The sequence below is a fragment of the Strix aluco genome, chromosome 1 (genome assembly GCF_031877795.1).
Source record: "Strix aluco isolate bStrAlu1 chromosome 1, bStrAlu1.hap1, whole genome shotgun sequence".
NCBI lineage: Eukaryota > Metazoa > Chordata > Aves > Strigiformes > Strigidae > Strix > Strix aluco.
Genome location: NC_133931.1, coordinates 106,240,700 through 106,258,860, shown reverse-complemented (window position 1 = coordinate 106,258,860; position 18,161 = coordinate 106,240,700). Strand labels below are relative to the sequence as shown.

Here is an 18,161-nt window from a genome sequence, read left to right as displayed (position 1 = left end):
GGACCCTCTTCTCCACTTTTAGAAAAAAGAGTAAGGCCACGCTTTTCCCCAGCCTCCCTTTTATAAGCTCTGACTTTCCGTGCAGGAAATGGCTCTTTCTAGTGTCTGGACGTTATCTTTTAAACGCACTAATACTGCTGCCTTGGGCTTTTGAGCAGAGAAACCTTTTAATAACTTCCCTTGGAAGCTGCTACTTTGCCCAAGGCAAAGGCTTGCAGAGCACAGCTGGCACTGGGGAGGACTGGAGAAGGGGAACAGGGCAGGGAGAGCAAAAGAAGGAAACTCAATGCAGGAAAATTCAGGAGGTAGATTTGCAAGAGGCATGTTTTCCCCTATGTTTCCACCTGCCACTGTGCTGTCCTGCTGAGGTCAGACTGCAGAATGGGAACATGCAGAAAGCAAGAAACCAGGACAGTGTAGAAGACATTATTTAATAGCTCATCTTAAATAACAGGACAATGTCAACATGTGAACAACTTACACCTGTCAAAGGTGGCACAGAATATCCTGTTGTGTTTTGCCATTTATTCGGTGCATATGTTTGGAAAATAGAAACAAATACTGTCCCATCAGGAGCTTCAGTATATAATCAAGGTTTAGAGTTTCTTTTTTAAGAAACAGCTTGACACTGAAACAGAGGTGCAAAAGCAACATGATATATAAACAAAATGGGTTTTAAATAAGTTTCTAAGCATGTTCTCTACTGAAAGCTATTTTTTCAAATTCAGTTTTACATCTATAAATACATAGTACAAAAATGCAAGTTTACAAGCCATTTTTCCCAAGAGTTATGCCATTTGAAGTTTTAAGTAGCAACATTCTTCCAACATAAGATGCATATATTTGAGGGCAATAATATTAAGTATTTACATATAAAGTTATGAAGTGTCTGAGGATATAAATTAGTAAGAACACACACAGACAAAAATACATGTACTGTGAAATAAATAATTCAACAGCTTTACATATGAGGGTATCTATAATATTATACAAACAAAATATACAAGGTTGTAGGACTTGATCTTGCAGTTGCTCATATCTGTCACTCCAGCATCTGAGTAATTCCACTGCAGTAAAAAAGCTACTTTATGGGGTTACTCATATGCTAAAAATCAGGTGTACAAAACTACCTTACTGAAATGGCTCCCGACTGAAATGTCTCCTGACTAGCTTAGGCCCCACAGAAAATTTGGTGTGAATGAATGTGTTTAGTTTTATTCTTGTGAGTTGAGATACTGTTGGCATTCAGGGTCTCCTTTCATTTCTGGAGATCCAGAAATTCTTCTTCCATTATTTGGATAGACACACCAGCATCCAGCAGACTCTCCATCCAGTGAAGTTTCGCACTAGAATATTATTAGTAAAAAAACCCCCCACAATAAGTAACTGTAAGCAGATTACCTGTGAAATACTGCGAATAGAGATGTTGGACAGAACTAGGATCAGAAGGTGGAGACCTGCCATGTACAGACTTTTTCTGAATGTGCTGGTCGCTGCTCTGACAGAGCCTCTGACCAACACACTTGGTTAGGGAGCCACGACTCAAGCTCAGCTACCACAACAGCAACTTCAGATTTGAAACAGTTTGCCCACTCCTTGGTAAAGAGCAGTATAAACCAGCAATCTCTTCCAGCATGAGAAACTGAAAGAAGGCAGAATATACGAGCTGGCAGGGTGAGAGCAGTAACTGGATGGTGTGGCTCTTCACACAAGGAGGCAAATAGGGGTGTGTTTTTTTTTCTTGGGGAGGGCATTAGATTTCTATCTGTGTCTGATTAGATCCCAGGTCACAATGTTTGTGAGTCACTCAGTGGTGCCATGCCCAAAAACAAGAGTCTCGCCGACACAGATTTATGCAGACCTACTAAATTTGTGTGCATGACCTGTGGTTGCAAGGGTGTGGCTTGAGGTTTGGGGCTTTAGTTACGTTTGCAGATTATGCTCAGTGTAACTTGCAATGGTCTTTTTTGAGGCTATAATGGAAATGAACATTTAACATAATCCATACGCAGCACAAATCAGTATTTTTGTTCTACTTTCAGAAGGCTAATTTTACTCCAGAGAGTTTTTTCACTGCCTGAGTGAATTTTTCACTGCCTGGGAGCTGAGAGTCTCCTTTCTCCATACTGATTATTATATATTCAATGGACTGCAGGCAGTATGGTAGATATTATCAACTAATGTCAGCTGGGAATATGCTAACAAATCAGGTACATGGAGCTTGAGTTAGCCTGAGAGCAGACAGGGTTAAAAGATTTTGGAGAAGGCCTTGCGTGCACCTGTTCTGTGAATGGAAAAGACTCCTGCCTCCATTGCTGTCATCCCACAGCATGCAGCTCACTCTTAAGAGAAGGACAAACCATCTGCTCCCACTACTAGAAAGTATCTCTATTTTCACAACCTGCTTTTCCAGCAGCTGCAAACTTGTGAGTTTGGGAGCACAGGACTATGAAAGGGTTGGCTGTGTCAGGCTAGTCGCTGCGCTGCTGTGAGCAGACAGGGGAAAAAGCACGTACCTGTTTGCTGTGGTAAAATCCATTCTTGTTGCAGTTGGGCAAGTAGAATTTGTGAATCTCCCCTCCGCTTCTCTGCTGAGCCTTTGCCAATTTATACAGGGCTCTGTAGAGCTCCTTCTGACAAGGTCCCTGCGGGAATACCATGCAAAGGTTGTCAATACCAAAATCACAAAGAAACCAGCTAAACAAAAAGTGATCAGTATAAAGCTAGCAAAAAAGCTGAAAATACTTATTAGTCATATAATCTGCACCAGGCTGCTTTGCATGTAGTTTTTACTTGTTTCAGTAGGAGCACAGCCAGAAAACTCTGCATTTAGGCCTTTGTTTTTATTCTTTGAGGTATTTTCTGTCCTCAGAAACATGAGGATTTAAGTCCTTAAATTGCCACACAAGGAAATTTAACCTGTGCTAAGTAAACACATTACTGCTCAGAGGGTACAATCTCTCCTATTATGGGGAGGTGCATGTTAGGAGGCTGGCGTACGTGAGACTAGCCACGTTTTCTGGGTTGCCATGGCCCTGTGCTCTGTTGATGTATGGAGAATAGGTGCAAGACATATATAGACTGTGCAAGAACAAACATCTGAATGTTTGTTATCTTTTGTACAGGACAGAGCTGTCGCCAAAGCAGAATAGAGAGCACCCCCGCGGCTCTGAGACCCAAACCCAAAGTGCCTGGAACTCGGGATGAAGAGCTGTTTGCAATATTCGCTATTTTCACAATTTGCTCGCCCCCTTTTTCAAAGTCACAATGCCACCCATTAATAGTACCCAACGTGTTTAAATGAGTGAAAGGGGAGGAGAAGTGACTGAACAAATATTTTTTCTTTAGAGTGAAAATAATCATACCCTCTGCTTTTGCAAGACCTCCCTGTGTCAGCCCCTCACATAAGTGTTCTTATTCAAGTCAACAGGTTTATCTGTGGCTCTGGGTGAGAAAAGCAGAAGCCCAAGAATCAGAACTGGAGCTAACAGCACTGATGTGTAATAGTTCTAACTAAAACAGTGGCTAAGTCCCGTTCTGGATATGGAATGAGGCTTCACCCCCATGGGGTAGGGTGGTGGTTAGTAGGGTGGTTTTTCTTTTCCATTTTGTCTGCGACCATTACAAAACTGGTCTTCTGTGGTTCCCAATTCTAATTCAGCTCGTGCTGCGTGTGTGCTGGCTGCCTGGGACTGGTCTAACTGTGATTCTCTGGTGCCATCAAGTGGAACACGGACCTGCCTGCAAAGGCCCCACACTCCCATTACCCACTGCGATTTTGAAGTGCTGAAGGTAAAAAGCTTACTTTAATTGCTGAGCTTTCTGGTTTTTACATGCATCTACTCAATAGTGTTTCCTTGTGATCAGAAACACGTTTTGGTTTGTACTGGTGTTTCATCAAAAACTATGTGTAAGGGCTCCCTTTGATTTCACTGTGCACTGGACCAGTGACAAATGCCTTTTATTTTTTAACTAAACCACAAAAGGAGTCCAAGATTTTAATACAGGCTCCTGGAAATTAAGGGCCCATGTTATAATCTCATAGAAATGCAGAGAAACACTCAAACTCTGCATGGAGTCCATACAGGATATATCTGATGCACACCTGTTTTTATTGCTTCTGCCATTTTGCCTTTTCCTTAAGCATCTAATGAAAGCATTCCAAAAGTCTGTTTGCTGGCTACCCAAAATACTGGCAATCGCAGTGTTGCTGCTAGAAATTTATGCACATTTTCATTCTGTATTCTGAATCAATAGCAACTATTGAAACCGTCTCTGAAAGGTTTGCAAAGAAAACTCACCTGCTCTTTCCATTTCTTGAGTTCAGATATTCTCTTTGCTTTCATGTTTTCATACGCGGTGATGGCATTCCAGGGGATGGATTTGTCCTGGCCTATGGGAAACATCAACTGATAGTTCAGCAGCTGATCCTGTGTCATTTCAGTGCTTTCCAAAGGCATATCTTCAGGTTCGACAGAGTCTGGAAAGGAATGATATTAAGGTGAACATCTTCAGTGAACTGTTGCATTTACTCCTCCAAGTTAAAAAAGAAAAAGAAGAAGAATCAACAACAAGAAGTAATACCTAAGACAGGTACATTACAGTAGCTCTTGCAGGAGCAATCAATTACATATGCTGCACAGCAAATTAAACTTTTGTCATAAATTCATAGATGGATGCATCGGCTGTTCTCTAACAAGTTGGTTATTTTACAGTCTTTCGAAATCACTCTAATCCCAAAGATGAAGCTGCAGCCAGTCTGTTAGAAACAAAAAAACTTTGACCACAGTGGGTTGTAGAGACTTTGCTACATGAGGAAAGACTGTGGAGTTAAACTTGTAATGAATTTAGGTTTTTGTTAGCATGATGTGTTTCTGTTTTTATTCAGGAGGGGAAGTGGTCCAAACCTGATCCCATGGCATCCTGTACTTTGTTTTGTGACTTGCCTCACATATAAGAAGGGGTAGCAATTCGCAGGAGCCAGCGGTAGCTCATGCTGGCCTGCAGTGGATCAAATAGCCAGGGATTGGCAGAAGCTGTTCGGATTTGCCTGATCGTGGCCTGAACGCCAGTGTCTAACTCAGTGTGTGTGAACTCTCACAACTGAAAGCAATAGAAGCTCTTTGCAATTGCAGGGACTCGTCATGGGATAAAAGTTTGAGATGTGTCTATATAACTTGTTGGATCAATGCTGTAAACAATCATCCAATGGGCTAAAACCCACCTGTTTTTTTCCTTTGACCATGTTTAAGAAAAAATGGAGGCAGAAAATTGAGGATGGAAAGAAAGAAAGAATAAAACCAAGAAAAAAATCAAATCAAATCCTAGACCTCTTTAACTGCAGGAGGCTTAAACACTCAGTGTAGTCACTGTTCTCTCCCCTCTCCACCCCCACAAGTACAAGAGGAACTCCACTTACTACCACCAATGGCCATTGCGGAGTCAACAATTATTTTTGAAATGCTATTGAGCTACCTTAACCACCACTGCACAAACACAGGAGTAATGATGAGGAAAATAATAATAAACTGTAAAATAATTAAATAACACTGAAGAAGTTCCTGATCATCATGTAGCATCAGATGCTTCATACATCTTTTTCCTCAAAGACGGTCTGGCTAGCAGTGCACTCCTTTAGGCTTTATTCCTGAAATGAAGCCAGGCACAAAGCCTGTTTAGGTCTTTTCATTCTCTGGCATGACTTTTGGAGACGGACATAAACTCTAGAAAACATCTGTCCTACTCCAGTGGCTGTTTACTACTAAAGAAGAACTGTCTACAGCTTCCCAGACACCTTATTCTGAGTATTCTGCATCGCCTCGTTACCGCGCTTTAGGGCTCTCCCGCTCGCCGCCGGCTGCGAACAGCCGAAGGGGAGCCTCACCCCGCACAGGCCGCAGCACCTTCTCCTCGAGGACGCCTCGCGCCCCGCCCGCCTCCCGCAGCGCCTTCCCCGGCCGCAGGCGCGTCCCGCCCCCCCCCCCCGCCCCCGCCTGCCCGGGGGCGCGGTACCTGCCGGCTCCGCCGAGCGCGCCCCTCCGGCCGGGCTGGCGGGCAGGCACGTCCCTCGGCCGCGGATGAGGGCGGAGAGGGGCCGCGGCTCCCCCGCGGGGACGTGGCAGCGGAGCCCCTGGCGGCAGCGGGCCGTGTAGACCCCGCAGGGCTGGCCCGGCCCCAGGGCGCAGGTCTGGCAGCAGCCGCAGCCGGGCTGCCGGGCCGGCTCCGGGCAGCCGGGCGCGACGGGCGGGCAGAGGGCCAGCTTCTCCGGGGGGCAGGGCGCGCAGTGCAGGGGCTGCGGGGCCGCCGCGGCGGGGGCCCGGCGGGGGCCCAGCAGCGCCGGCAGCAGCAGGGCCGGCAGCCAGCAGCGGCGCAGCAGAGCCCGCGCAGCGCTCATGCCGCTGATGAGCGGGGACGGCGGCGCGGGAGGCTCGGCCCGCCGAGGAGCGGGAGGCAGCTTGCGTACACCCGGCGCGCCCGGGCCCTTTATACGGTGCTTTGCCTGGCCATTAATCTTTAACTCCGAGTTAACGATTGTCTGAACGGGAGGGCTGGAGAAGCATCATTTCGCTGGCGGTTCAAGTCCCTGACCACTCTTCCCCTCCCATTTCACTTTCCCCCTTTATCTTTTTCTTCCCTCCAGACATGCAGGAATGCTTTTATTCCCTCACCCCCACCCCTCTGCCCTAGCACAGTTAACAAGGAAAAATGTGGAGGGGAAAGGGGCAGAGGGGGATGGAGGGGGGGGGGGGGGGGAGGTATCCCCTCCCCTTTTGCCTGTCGCAAATGTCTCCTGTTCTTGACATTTGATAAAAATGTAAATGTTTAAAAAAAAAAAGGCGGGGGGAGAGGGGAGGTCGGAAATCCCATTGAAACTGAAGCAACTGACTTCATATTTCCACAGCAACAAATGCAACAAACCCCTGTTTAATTTTCGTCATGTGGCTGCAGGTTAGGAGGACACTGACATACCAAAGAGGAGGCCCCGAGGGTAATAAAGCCATCGGGCTCCTGTAACCACTGCACACATGCACGTAGGAGCCCTTGCAGTAACCTCCGGGAGGGGCTGCGCCGCTGAAGCCGGTGGCATCTCCTGCCTTTGGGTTCAGTGTTGCTGCTCCTGCTGGGACGAGAGGAGTGTCGGTCCTCAAAACATGCACTTGGGGGGAGCCCGTGCTTGTCAAAGAATCCAGAAGTAAATGAGATACCTGCTTTTCTGTCTGTCCTGTTAACCCTCTCCATCTCCTCGCATATCACCTGGGGGACAAAAAATCTTTTCTCCTTTGCATGCAATGGTTGTCACTACAATAAAAGCAAAAGTATTCAAACTTCACTGTGCTCAACAGATTATTTTATCCTGGTATTTGCAGTATGTACTGAGCTTGAAATAGCAAATTCCACTGTCAAGTCATCTAATATAGCATGATTTTTCGGTGGTGTTTTTTTTTTTTTTTTTTTTACATTTAGTTCTTCTCTTTGGAAATACACAATTTCTGTGAAAGAAAGTGAAGCAGAACTGCAGAGCATTGTTTAACATTCTATTATTCATGTTGTTTTCTAGTATTGATGCCAAAGATTCTATTTCTAATGTAGTGAATTTTTAACCCGCTATATTCATAACTCAGTCCTTAAAACCATTCTCATCGGTTACTGTCTTTTACAACTTGAGACTTTTTCACTTAACTACTCAATTTTTTTTTTTAATTCAGGTTGGTTTAGGGATCTCTATCTGGATCACAGAAGTTGGCAGCCCTTAAAACTCACTAGCATTTTTAAGCATTTTAAACCAAACTAATTTTACAGATTTTAAAAGAATTCTTTGGACTTCACATGTCTGACTAGAAGCAAATTTTGGCTGAAAACCTAGGGCATGACAATTTCTGCAGAATATCGCAATTAGACTTTTCAGGTTATTTCCCCCCTTTGATTTCTAATTTTTTCTTGTACATCCGTCTTTCATAGAAAATCATGATTCTCTTACCATTCAATGTGAAGTGAAAAATACACAGAAATACGTCTTCTTTCCTCCTTCAAAGAGAAAAAGAAAACAATGCAAAACAAAGACCCTTTCATGAAGACACGTGAAAAAAAATTACAAATGAAAAGTAGACCCAGTTGTAAAAGGACAAAGAACCCAAAGAGCTCATATGCATCTGTATATGTGTATGCACGTATTCATTCACTTATCTATGTATGTCTCCGCTGTGTTAGATAGCTTTGTATGAACAGCATTGAGGATCATTCTACTACTGACTGCTTCACATAAGCTGCCTGCAGTTTTTCTGTCTTTAAAAAAAATGATGTGAACTGAGAGGAAATAGCTTTTAATGATACACGTGAAATGTTTTTAAAAAGGTTTTTTTAACTCATCACCATCACTTTCAAGTAACCAGATAAAGAAATACACTTAATGCAAGAACAGAGTCCTTGTCTGACATACAGGCCCACGTCACAAAACTTCCATTAGTTCCAGAAGAATCTCATTCTTCCAAAGCACCATCATTTTTTCAGGTCTTTGGCATATTTTTCCTTGCTGTCGGGCAGCTGGCAGTGTCTGAAGTGTCCAGGCAATTCCAAACAACTGGCAGCCTTTCAGAAGCCAGATTTTTTCAGTTTACCCAGTAAGATAAACAAAAGATAAACTAAAACCCCCATAGATTATAAAACATTTTGAAGGTGTTTTTGTTTTTGTTTTGTTTCCTTTAAGATTGCAGGTCAACTCTAAATGATGGCCCAGTCTTTTTTCCCTTGCTGTCTTTTGTACAATCAAACTGAGGAAACCTAAAACTGATAAAGCAGACTTTATGAACAGATATTCTACTTCACAAAAGGTAGATAAAAATCAGTCACTTCATATTTCATTTATATAAATGTAATGAACATATGTTAGAACAGGTTATGATAATTCAGGGCAGTATCAATCAACAAGGCAATGCTTTTGGATAGGCCATGGGACATTGATGAAGTGAAAGTAGTGTATATGTTTATGTAGGCTCTGTTTGATGTAATACTACAACTCATCTACCAATCTCCATCTCTGACCCTGACATTGCTTTAAAGAACACGAACAGATAAGAGTCAGGAGGTTAAAAACATCCGTGATGTAAAGTTGTGTTTACTGAAGACTTTTGACGGTAATTTTTAGGTGTTCCAACTGTTGTCCTCTAATTTGAACCACTTGTCAAAAGACACTACATGAATCCTAGGCAAGGGTTACTTTTCTACAAGACTTTTCCCATTGGTTTCTCGGTAATTCTTAGCAAATTACCTCATTTTGCATGTTAAATAAAGTTTGGGATTTTTTTTATTTTTTTCTTTAAGGCCACATGAAGTGACTCATAGAACATAAAGTTTTATATGTTTGTGTACAAGTGATCGTTATCCTCTAATCACCAAAAGTTCAAGTGACTTGCCAAATAATTTGCTACTGGGGCTGCTTCTCTGGGTATGTTTAAAAAACCCCAAAACAACCAGTGGAATATCCTCATTATTTTTCTTTAGGTAAGAAAATAATCCTGAATTGTACACTTAATATCCAAAACTACTATGTGATACACGCACACACACATATATATATGGCATCAAGCATATGAAGAGAAACAGCTATGATAGAAATACAAAAAAATCTGTTTTCTTCTCTGTCACTTATCCCCTAACAAAAATGCTTTATTTCAGCTGTATGGATTATTAGGAATTTTTTATCCAAGTAAATGACAGTGCTTATGTAATCAATGAATAATTTGATTCAAGCATTTATTGATTGTTTGTTGTCACTTTGTGGCAATTACATATATGCTGTTTGGTATTATTTTTCTGTTCTGGTTGGGTAAGCATGACTTTTAGAATTAGATTCCGCATGCAGATAATGAGGTGTTTGTGTTGCACTAACTTTTGTAGACTGACTTTTGCTATTCTTTTTTCTCAGCAATTAATTTTGCTAGAATGTGGAAAATATTTTAAAAATACCTAAAACTAAAACTGCAGAAGCTCTAGTGAGGGAAAGGTGAGAGGCTCTCTCATGGCAAGTCTAACTAGGGAAGGCTATGGACTTTCTGCATCAATCATGGGTCATCAGGTTCAAAAAAAGAGAGGAAAAAGTAATTTTTTTCCTTGAAGGCTCCCAGTGTGTTTGGGCACTTTATTCACGATGTTGTGTGTGCATAGACCAGCCAGATAATTATTTTCTAAGAACTATTGAGCTTTTCTGGCAAGACAGGTTAAAGTCCTTTAGTCATCCTACCATAGGCCAGCTGCTCCGTGCAGTGATGGCACAAGTGTGAGTTTGCCTAGCTAGAGAAGTAATCCAGAAACACTTTGACTTACTGTGGTATGACAAAGCTGAAAGCATGCAGCAGAGCATGAGTTCCTCTGTGGAGAGTCAATATAAAAAAACTTTTGCTTCACCCCTTCTGCAGTAGTCAGCATTATTAACCCCAGGTAGGGGTATTCCCTGGGACCAGCTATGGAAATAAAGGCTTTTCGGTGCCTACCAGAGGGAGCTATAGTTTAGCAGGGACTTTGAAAATTGTCAATGATCCCTTTAGCGCTGGCTCCAGGCACCTAAACTAGCATCAGCTGTTTAAATCAGCCACTGTCTCTTCCGGTCCAGAAACAGAAAAGAGCACCACCAACCAAATAATGTGCCCTTTACTGCAGTCCCTGAGGGCTGTAGGCACTGATGGTACAAGTCTCCAGCCTTCACCACCGTTAGGTTTACTTTCTTAAATGGTTGTTATCTTATGCTGATTAAGGAAAAGGTAAATTCACCAGAAGTTTACTCTAAAAGCAATTTAAATATAATAGGTCTTTCAAATACATATTAAGGCATCTCATGTGAAGGGCAGTTTGAGACAGTAACAGAAGGCTGGGTCTGTCATGTGTTAAATGCCAGGATGCACATAAAACTCCCCTTTCCTCCCCAAACTAATGCCTGGCTTTCCAGAAACAATCCTTTCCACATGCAGTATGAGAAAAGTAGGCAGTACTGATCTAGAAAAAGTGAGATCCAGCCCCAGACCAGGGGCATCATAGTCACAGCCAGTTCCACAACTTAGTGGAAAGCTGACCATGGGACAACAGCCAACAATAATTCATTTATATTAGTTTATACCTCATCAAATGCAACAGTGGATATTCTTTTTCACAGTAGAGAGGCTGGATTTTTAAAGGAGCTTACTACTAACCCAAAAATGGAGGAGCCCCTGATGTTTCAAGTTCCCACTCTTCTGAGGCTTCACGGAGGCTTTTCTCCTGTGGCTGTTAGTACTAGAATCTAAAATGCTGTTCTTTCATCTTTCTATCCTTTTAGAAATGCTAATAAAAATAGAAATAAGTCATAGGACCCAGACCACAGTAAGTCAAGAGGTCCATTTTCTCTAGTTATCCATCCTGTGAAGTGGGAAGTGAAAACTGGGGGACAAATATACGTGAACTGTGCCTGCTATAGTAACAGGGGATGGGCTGCAGGCAGAGCAGAAGACAGCCTGAAATTGTCAGCAAGAGAGCAAGAGGACTGTTACTGGCAGCAAAATGATATACTGTTAATACAGGAGGGCACATTTCTCTGGATCGTTTACAGTTGTCTTCTACATTTAGGTTATTCACTTCTGCACTGGTTCTTACAAAAATAAAAGTTTGTCCAGCTGCTTTTGTCAAGAAATCTGTCCCTGCCTTTTGTCCTGGGGCATTTCTGATTTCAGCAGTGTCATTGCTACTAATTATTATTATAATACTGTTGCTAGTAATACCAAGAGTACTTTTTTCCATGTTTCAGAGCCTCTACAGTTCCCCCAGAGGACAAGACAGGACTCGGGGACTTCAGTCAGTTCTAGAGAGCTTGAGGGTTGTACAGGGAACTGAAACCAGGTAAGCTGCTGCTGGGATTCAAGGTTGCCTGAGCTATTCAAACATCACCACGGCTGAATTAGTGTCTGATAGTTATCAAGTGTGAAAGCTTTTGATGCTCACTGCAGCCTTAATCTACATGTGTTTACTATTTCAAACTCTTTGCAGGGGATCCACAGTGAGATGTAGGCAAGTTCACACTGTCCAGAGGAACAAAGATGCTCAGGGGTGCTGACCTTTACTTGGGACCCCTGAACTTTTTGTTGTGAGGGGAGCAGGGCTTGCTTTCTGTGGGAAGAGTTAGAACAGCATGGAGCCAAAGTAACTGTGAGACCTGACACCCTTGTTCAGGTAGGTTGCCCTGTGTGGCATCTACTCTTGGGTGAATATACCTCAGTAAGCATTTTAGAGAAAACTGAAGCTGCTAACTCTACTTGTCATCAGTTTTAAGGCTCCTTGAAGGAGAGCACATTTTGCAAATAGAGATGTTAAGGGGTTAATCCAACCTGTTATTATATCAAAATCACACTGGAGATAAGATTGAATGTCACATGAATATTTGCCTGACCTACTGTATAAATAATCTTTGCCATCAAACACAGAGATCACACAGAGTTACTGGATTAAAAAAAAAAATCAATATAATTAATGTATAATGAAACAAAGCAAAAAGCCAAGATTAGATTGTCAAGGCACTTTGTTACAGATGGAAGCAGAGTGCCTCTTTACAAATAGGAATTTGACTGCATTCAATAAATCACCGTGATTTTGCCTTCTATAGCAAAGCCACATGGAAATGAATAAAATTTCTAGTGACCCACAGCTTGGTGATGATGGATTAGTTGTAAAAATTAAGACAGACACAGAGAAGAAGTTTTAGATGCCTCAAAGCTTTTCTCTCATTAATTCTGATTAATGAAGCTGTTGTAGAAATGCTTATATGTGTAACTATAAAGGTAAGAGTTTTATTTTATTTTTGTTGTTGCTGTTGCTACTACAATGGGTGACTGGTTGACCATGACATGGTCAACATGACAAAAATAAACAATCCCCCCAATACCACCTTCTTTGTAATGTAATTTTCTACATTTTCATATATAGAACTTTTCCCCCCTCTGATTTGATAATTTTCTCGGTCTGAAAGTTATCTATATACTGAAAACATGTTCTGCAGACTTAAGTATGTGCATAAAAATAGACCTTTTAAAATAGCAGTTCAAGTCTCATTTTCCTTTAACTTCACTGATTTTGCATTCTGAGAAACTGGAATGGCCAACTGACCTTTTAGGTGTCATGAGTCTGCTATTATGTTTTTGCTTGCCTTGTTCATCTCTTCTCCAAATGTAATCATCACAGTCTTTTCATTTTGCCGGTCTCGTGTAAGGGCTTTGCTCTGTTTTGTTTTCTTTAATCAATTTTTATCATTACCCAGCTGTGGCAAAAAAACCCCACCTGCTACTGAATATACTAGTCAAGGTCAGGATACACTATTGATCTGTATGCTTGCATCATAACCTTGGTAGTATAATTTCCAATCCTACGGACTCAGTGGACTTTTTCTCAGCTACCCAGGGGCATTCAGGATACGAAACAGCACTTCTTTCTCCACCATCCCAGTTCCACCCTTTCTTTCTTCCCTCTAGAAGAGTTACAATTATAACACATATTCACATTTGCATATGTGTTGTAATTAAAAGTTTTTGATTGCAATTGTAAGCCTTCCGGCTAATTGTAATGGTTTCCCTCCCATGGTGGCGAAGCCTGTTGCTGTTGTTGAGCTATGGTGTGTGCAGGTTTTGGGTTTTTGTGTGGTTTTTTTCTTAGAGAGGAGCAACAAGTGCTAAAGCACCCACCTCCTTTGTATGAATATTCTCATGCAGCACCAATTTGATTTAACTGCATGGTATATGATGCAATAAATTGCTTGGTGTTGTCTTGGCTGGGAAGTATACTTTGAAACCCATTTTACCTAGGCATCTCGTAAGTGCTTTTTGGGATCTAGTTCCTTTCCCAGTAAATTTGTCAGCAGTGCTGCACATACTTTCTTTCCTATATCTGAATTCACATCACCTTTCCATCCTAGAAAGTTTGATTATTCCGTTTCTAGGAAGAGAACCTGTTTTCCTATCCTATATGTGTGAGATATTTATTTTCTCCTTTCATTGCTGTCATCTCCTCTTTAGGAGAAGATGTAAGATGTAAGCTTTAGGAGGCTTATGGTATCTGCTGGTAGAAGAGAGTCACTACAGGGGCCAAACCTGCAATGACATGAAAAGCTGAAAGCAGAAGCCAGTTAGAAGAGGACATGTAGAGCTAGGAAAGGCCAAAAGGACGAAATGGAGGACAACAAAAGGGATCAAAATGGCAGCAATGGTAAGAAGCAGAAAAGATATGACATTTCTTTATTTTTTTGCTCCCTGGGAGTAATGAAGGATGTTTCCCTCATTCTTCAATAACAATGAATTAAAACACAAAAAACCCCACAAAGCCCTCAAGAAATAAAATACCACAGATGCAAGACAGTGAGTCACTGACCTGTGATGCAAGTTCAGTCTTCTTCTTTAATGAACACTTAGGCAAAGTAGAACAACTTTGACAGGTAACACTTAAAAACCCTGACTCCACAGTAAGTCTAGAGATGGTGATTACTGCCTTGTGACCTAGGACACTTGGTTTCAAGGTCCTATCTCAGATGAGAAGGGGATTTGAAATGCAGTCTCCCACTTCCCAGAATTTTATCCTATGGACTGCAGATAGATATACCTCCTGTCTGACCAGTGTCTGCTACACATCTGCTGTGCACGTGTCCCATTTCAGGGTGGAGAGATGGGACTGGTGTAAAGTACTGTGAGATCATGTGTGTGTGCAGACCCAGGAGGCTGGCAAGCAGGAGATGCTGTCAAGCTCTAACGAGGTTTGCATGCCCATTGGGACTGACTGTACTGTCAACCAAAATTTCATCGTATAGGGTCATTAGGTACCTACGTAGCAGTACAAGGACTGAGCCGGAGATCTGAGGTTTTCTGGAGCAGGGGGCTTACATCCTAGGTGGGGTCCTAGGATCTGGGCCTAGGTCTAGTTTTTAACGACATTTGAAAATGTTACCCAGTCGCTTCAACTGGTCCAACTTTTCAAGGTGCTGCTAGGCTCAGTCAAAACTTCAGTATGTTTGTTCTTTTTTTTTCTAGTAAGTCAGAAGTGCTGAGGAGTGAGCTCTTTTAATAGGCACTGTGGACTGCAACAACAGACAGAGCTAAGGAAAACTTTTGTGCTTGTACATCTTCTAGAACAAAACACACTGGAGTACAGGTCAGTGACACTGCTGTACAATTTGTTACTCAGGGTTTTGTATGTAGCAGGAATGTAACTATGTTGTGATTTAGAAAAAAAAAAAATCTGTTTTTATTTAAGAGTTTTCCGCTTTTCCTAGTTATCCTAAAATCGTTCAGCTATGATCAGCAAAGAAGTAATTTAGTTACCAGTTCTGTGTTATTTAAATCTGAAATATGTGAAATATGTGTGCTAAACATTTTTCTCTTCAGTCTGACCTCCTGTAGAAGCACTGCAGCTGGGCAGAGCACTCCCAGCTCTGTCAACAGGAGTGTTACCATTGCTTCAGTGGGAACAAGGCCGAGCTCATAAATCCAGGGTGAAGACATTTCTGTCTCTTCCCTCTGTTCTTGGTAGTGTTTTTGTTCTTCTCCATCCAACATCATGCTTAGTCACCATCAGCAGGTAGATTGTATAATATCCGTTCAGAGACGAGTGTACTGAAAACAGTTCCCTAGGTCAAGGTCATAGCTTAGCTCCTAAAGGAAAAATACTGCCCTAAAAGAGCACCCTCAGTAGGAAGGCTGTTCTGGACTTACAAACATGTTTAGGGTTACATTTGAAAGCCAGGACAAGCGCAAGGCTCAAGAACCTGTTGCAACTCTGATTCACGTTCATCCATGCAGAAAAAGGGCTTTTTATTTTACAAAACCTGATGCCTTGGGGGTTATCTTCTCATATTAATCTGGTGTATGTAGTCCCTCATCTTTTCCAGCCTCAACACCTGCGATCCACACTTAAGGTCACTAACAATTACAGAGGCCTATTTTTTGGAGGTGTCAAACTCTATGGCTCCCTTTAAGTTGGTTTTTTTTTTTTTTTTTTACACTGTGGTGATATTGCAATATAAATATGCAGAAAGGAACTTTGCACACAAAGAGAGTTGCTAAACAAACAGTAATTTGCCATTGTTGCTACTAGAGGATGAACATTAAACATCATTGAAACTGCATACTACTAGTGCCTCTCTCAAAGCCTATTCTTTTGAAAGTATATGTGTACTCTATAACAGAAAACTAGCTGTATCATTAAACTTAAACTTCAGTAGACTTGGGAGTCTACCAAAGGAACAAATGAAAGTGCAAACCCTGTAAACAAAAGAAATACTAGGGTTTTTTTCATTTTGCTCCAATACATATACTTGTATGTGAAGTGCAATAATAGCAGTGTAGTTTCGTATGTGTAGTTTGATATATGTAGTTTTATATTCCCTAACATTCTGGCTTTTAAAAATTAGAGACAAGCCTTGCTTTGGGAACATCATTCACTAGGGGATAACGTAGTTTAGTACTGTATAGGTCTGGTTGAAGTCCCTTGGTATCTAACCTATAATTAACAATAATACTGTTGATGCAGAGTATCAGACACATTTCAGAAACCCCCTGAAACACCAATAAAGTCTATTAATATTTTCTTATGAAAGGCTATCAGAGCAATATTGTGTTTTTTGCAAATTCATGAGGACCTAAATTACTGTGAGATAAATGCTATACAGTCTTTTGCATTTCTTTTTAAACATTCCAGAGAGAGAAAATAGAGGTGGTTTCCAAAATCCTGAAAGTCCTCAGGTTTTTTTGCATCAGTCTGGCTGATACAACTTCAGGACTTGCAAAGACCCAGTCAAAGTCAACTCTGTGTTACCACTCCGGGCAGTTTGTTTCTGTCCACTGGGGAAAGTCTCTGGGATTTTATTGGCACCAGCTAGTTCCATGAATTTGGTAGGGTGGCAGCCTTGTTCCCTGGAAAACTTTCCCAGCATTTACTGTGTTCCGAATCTTAGAAGGTTTTTCATTGCACTTGGCACAAACCCAAAGACTTAGATGTTAAGCAGCCATATTCCCCAGATTCCTCTTGCATTTGATGTAGCCCAAAGCAGGGCCTGAGGAGAACTCTCCCAGCAACTATATCCCTGACCTGTTAAGGGCTGAATCTTGGTCTAGTTGGCCTTCAGTGACCTTTCCACTTGGCCTAGTATCATTGAGAGGGTCAACTTAAGTGGACATAGGAATTTAAGGGTATGACAGCTGAGCCTGAGTTTTGGCAGAAGACTGACACTGGGTATCAGATGGGCAAGGAATCCAGCAGTGAAGAGCAAAGATGGAAGACACATGACTTCTGTGTCTTATAAGGAAGGAAGCCGCTAGAGGCCAGATTGGAGAAGACATTAGATAGAGACATTTGAAGATCAAGGAAACAGATGGGCTTAGGCAGGAGCCAAGAGTGACTTCGAGAGGTAAGTGGGAGAGAGAAAAGCAGAAGTAATACCAAGACTTTCTGAGACCAGGATGAGAAGCCTGAAGAAAGAACAAGTGGAACTGGCTATCTGGGAAGGTACAAATAAACAAGAGACAGAACTGGGTCATTTGGATTAAGCATTGGGTCATGTGGCCAGAATAATCTCTGCTTGTCCCAGGGGTAGAGGACGGTTTTACTCTAACCTTGCACTTGCCTGATCTTAGTTCAGCCCCTGGCACAAATCATTGATGCTGATGAAATGCCTGCAAGCTCAAGGGGAATAGCAGCACATCTGCAACTGTGCCTATTTTATTTCAAAAGCAGCTTGGGATCTACATCAGCCAGGAGCTCCCTGGTTGCCAGAGGAACCTGTAGAGGCTAGACAAGCAGCCTGGGTAACACACACAAACAAATACCAGAACATTAACTACACATCAAACCAAATGAGCATTCCTTGGCTGGTGACCTGAGGGGCAACAACAGCCCACTGCCTGGCTACTGCAGAAAGCCAGGTCTGAGGACAAGGCTGTTCTTCTGAGAAACTCTGAAGAGTTTCACTTCAGGAATCATTAGCAAAAACATCCTAATTCCTTTTAAATCCTGAGAGAGGTTGTAAAACCACAACTCCAGTCTTGCATTTTTGAGCATAACACAGTTGCTATTGGTTAGCCTGTCTCATAACGTTGGTTTGGGCCATGCTTCTGCTTCTCTGCCATCTCGGACACGAGATATTACAAGCTTCAGCATGCAAGAAG

At 42.1% G+C, this 18,161-nt stretch overlaps 1 protein-coding gene across 1 annotated transcript; it reads right to left on the bottom strand.

The window, feature by feature from the left end:
- Positions 1–412: 412 nt before the first annotated feature.
- IGFBP1 (insulin like growth factor binding protein 1) lies at positions 413–6,449 on the bottom strand. Its single transcript, XM_074830312.1, has 4 exons — positions 6,013–6,449; positions 4,302–4,480; positions 2,517–2,645; positions 413–1,346 (listed from the first exon to the last, which is right to left on the bottom strand). The coding sequence occupies exons 1-4, from the start codon at positions 6,392–6,394 to the stop codon at positions 1,215–1,217; spliced, it is 822 nt and encodes a 273-aa protein (XP_074686413.1). The 5' UTR covers positions 6,395–6,449; the 3' UTR covers positions 413–1,214.
- Positions 6,450–18,161: the final 11,712 nt, after the last annotated feature.

What these genes read in the sequence shown, in the direction of transcription:
- IGFBP1 (XM_074830312.1), bottom strand. Translation starts at nt 6,394, where the DNA reads ATGAGCGCTGCGCGGGCTCTGCTGCGCCGCTGCTGGCTGCCGGCCCTG. An exon ending in GCGCTCGGCGGAGCCGGCAG is followed by an intron (nt 4,481 to 6,012) that starts GTACCGCGCCCC and finishes ATTCCTTTCCAG; the next exon opens with ACTCTGTCGAACCTGAAGAT. An exon ending in GATTTTACCACAGCAAACAG is followed by an intron (nt 1,347 to 2,516) that starts GTACGTGCTTTT and finishes ATAATATTCTAG; the next exon opens with TGCGAAACTTCACTGGATGG.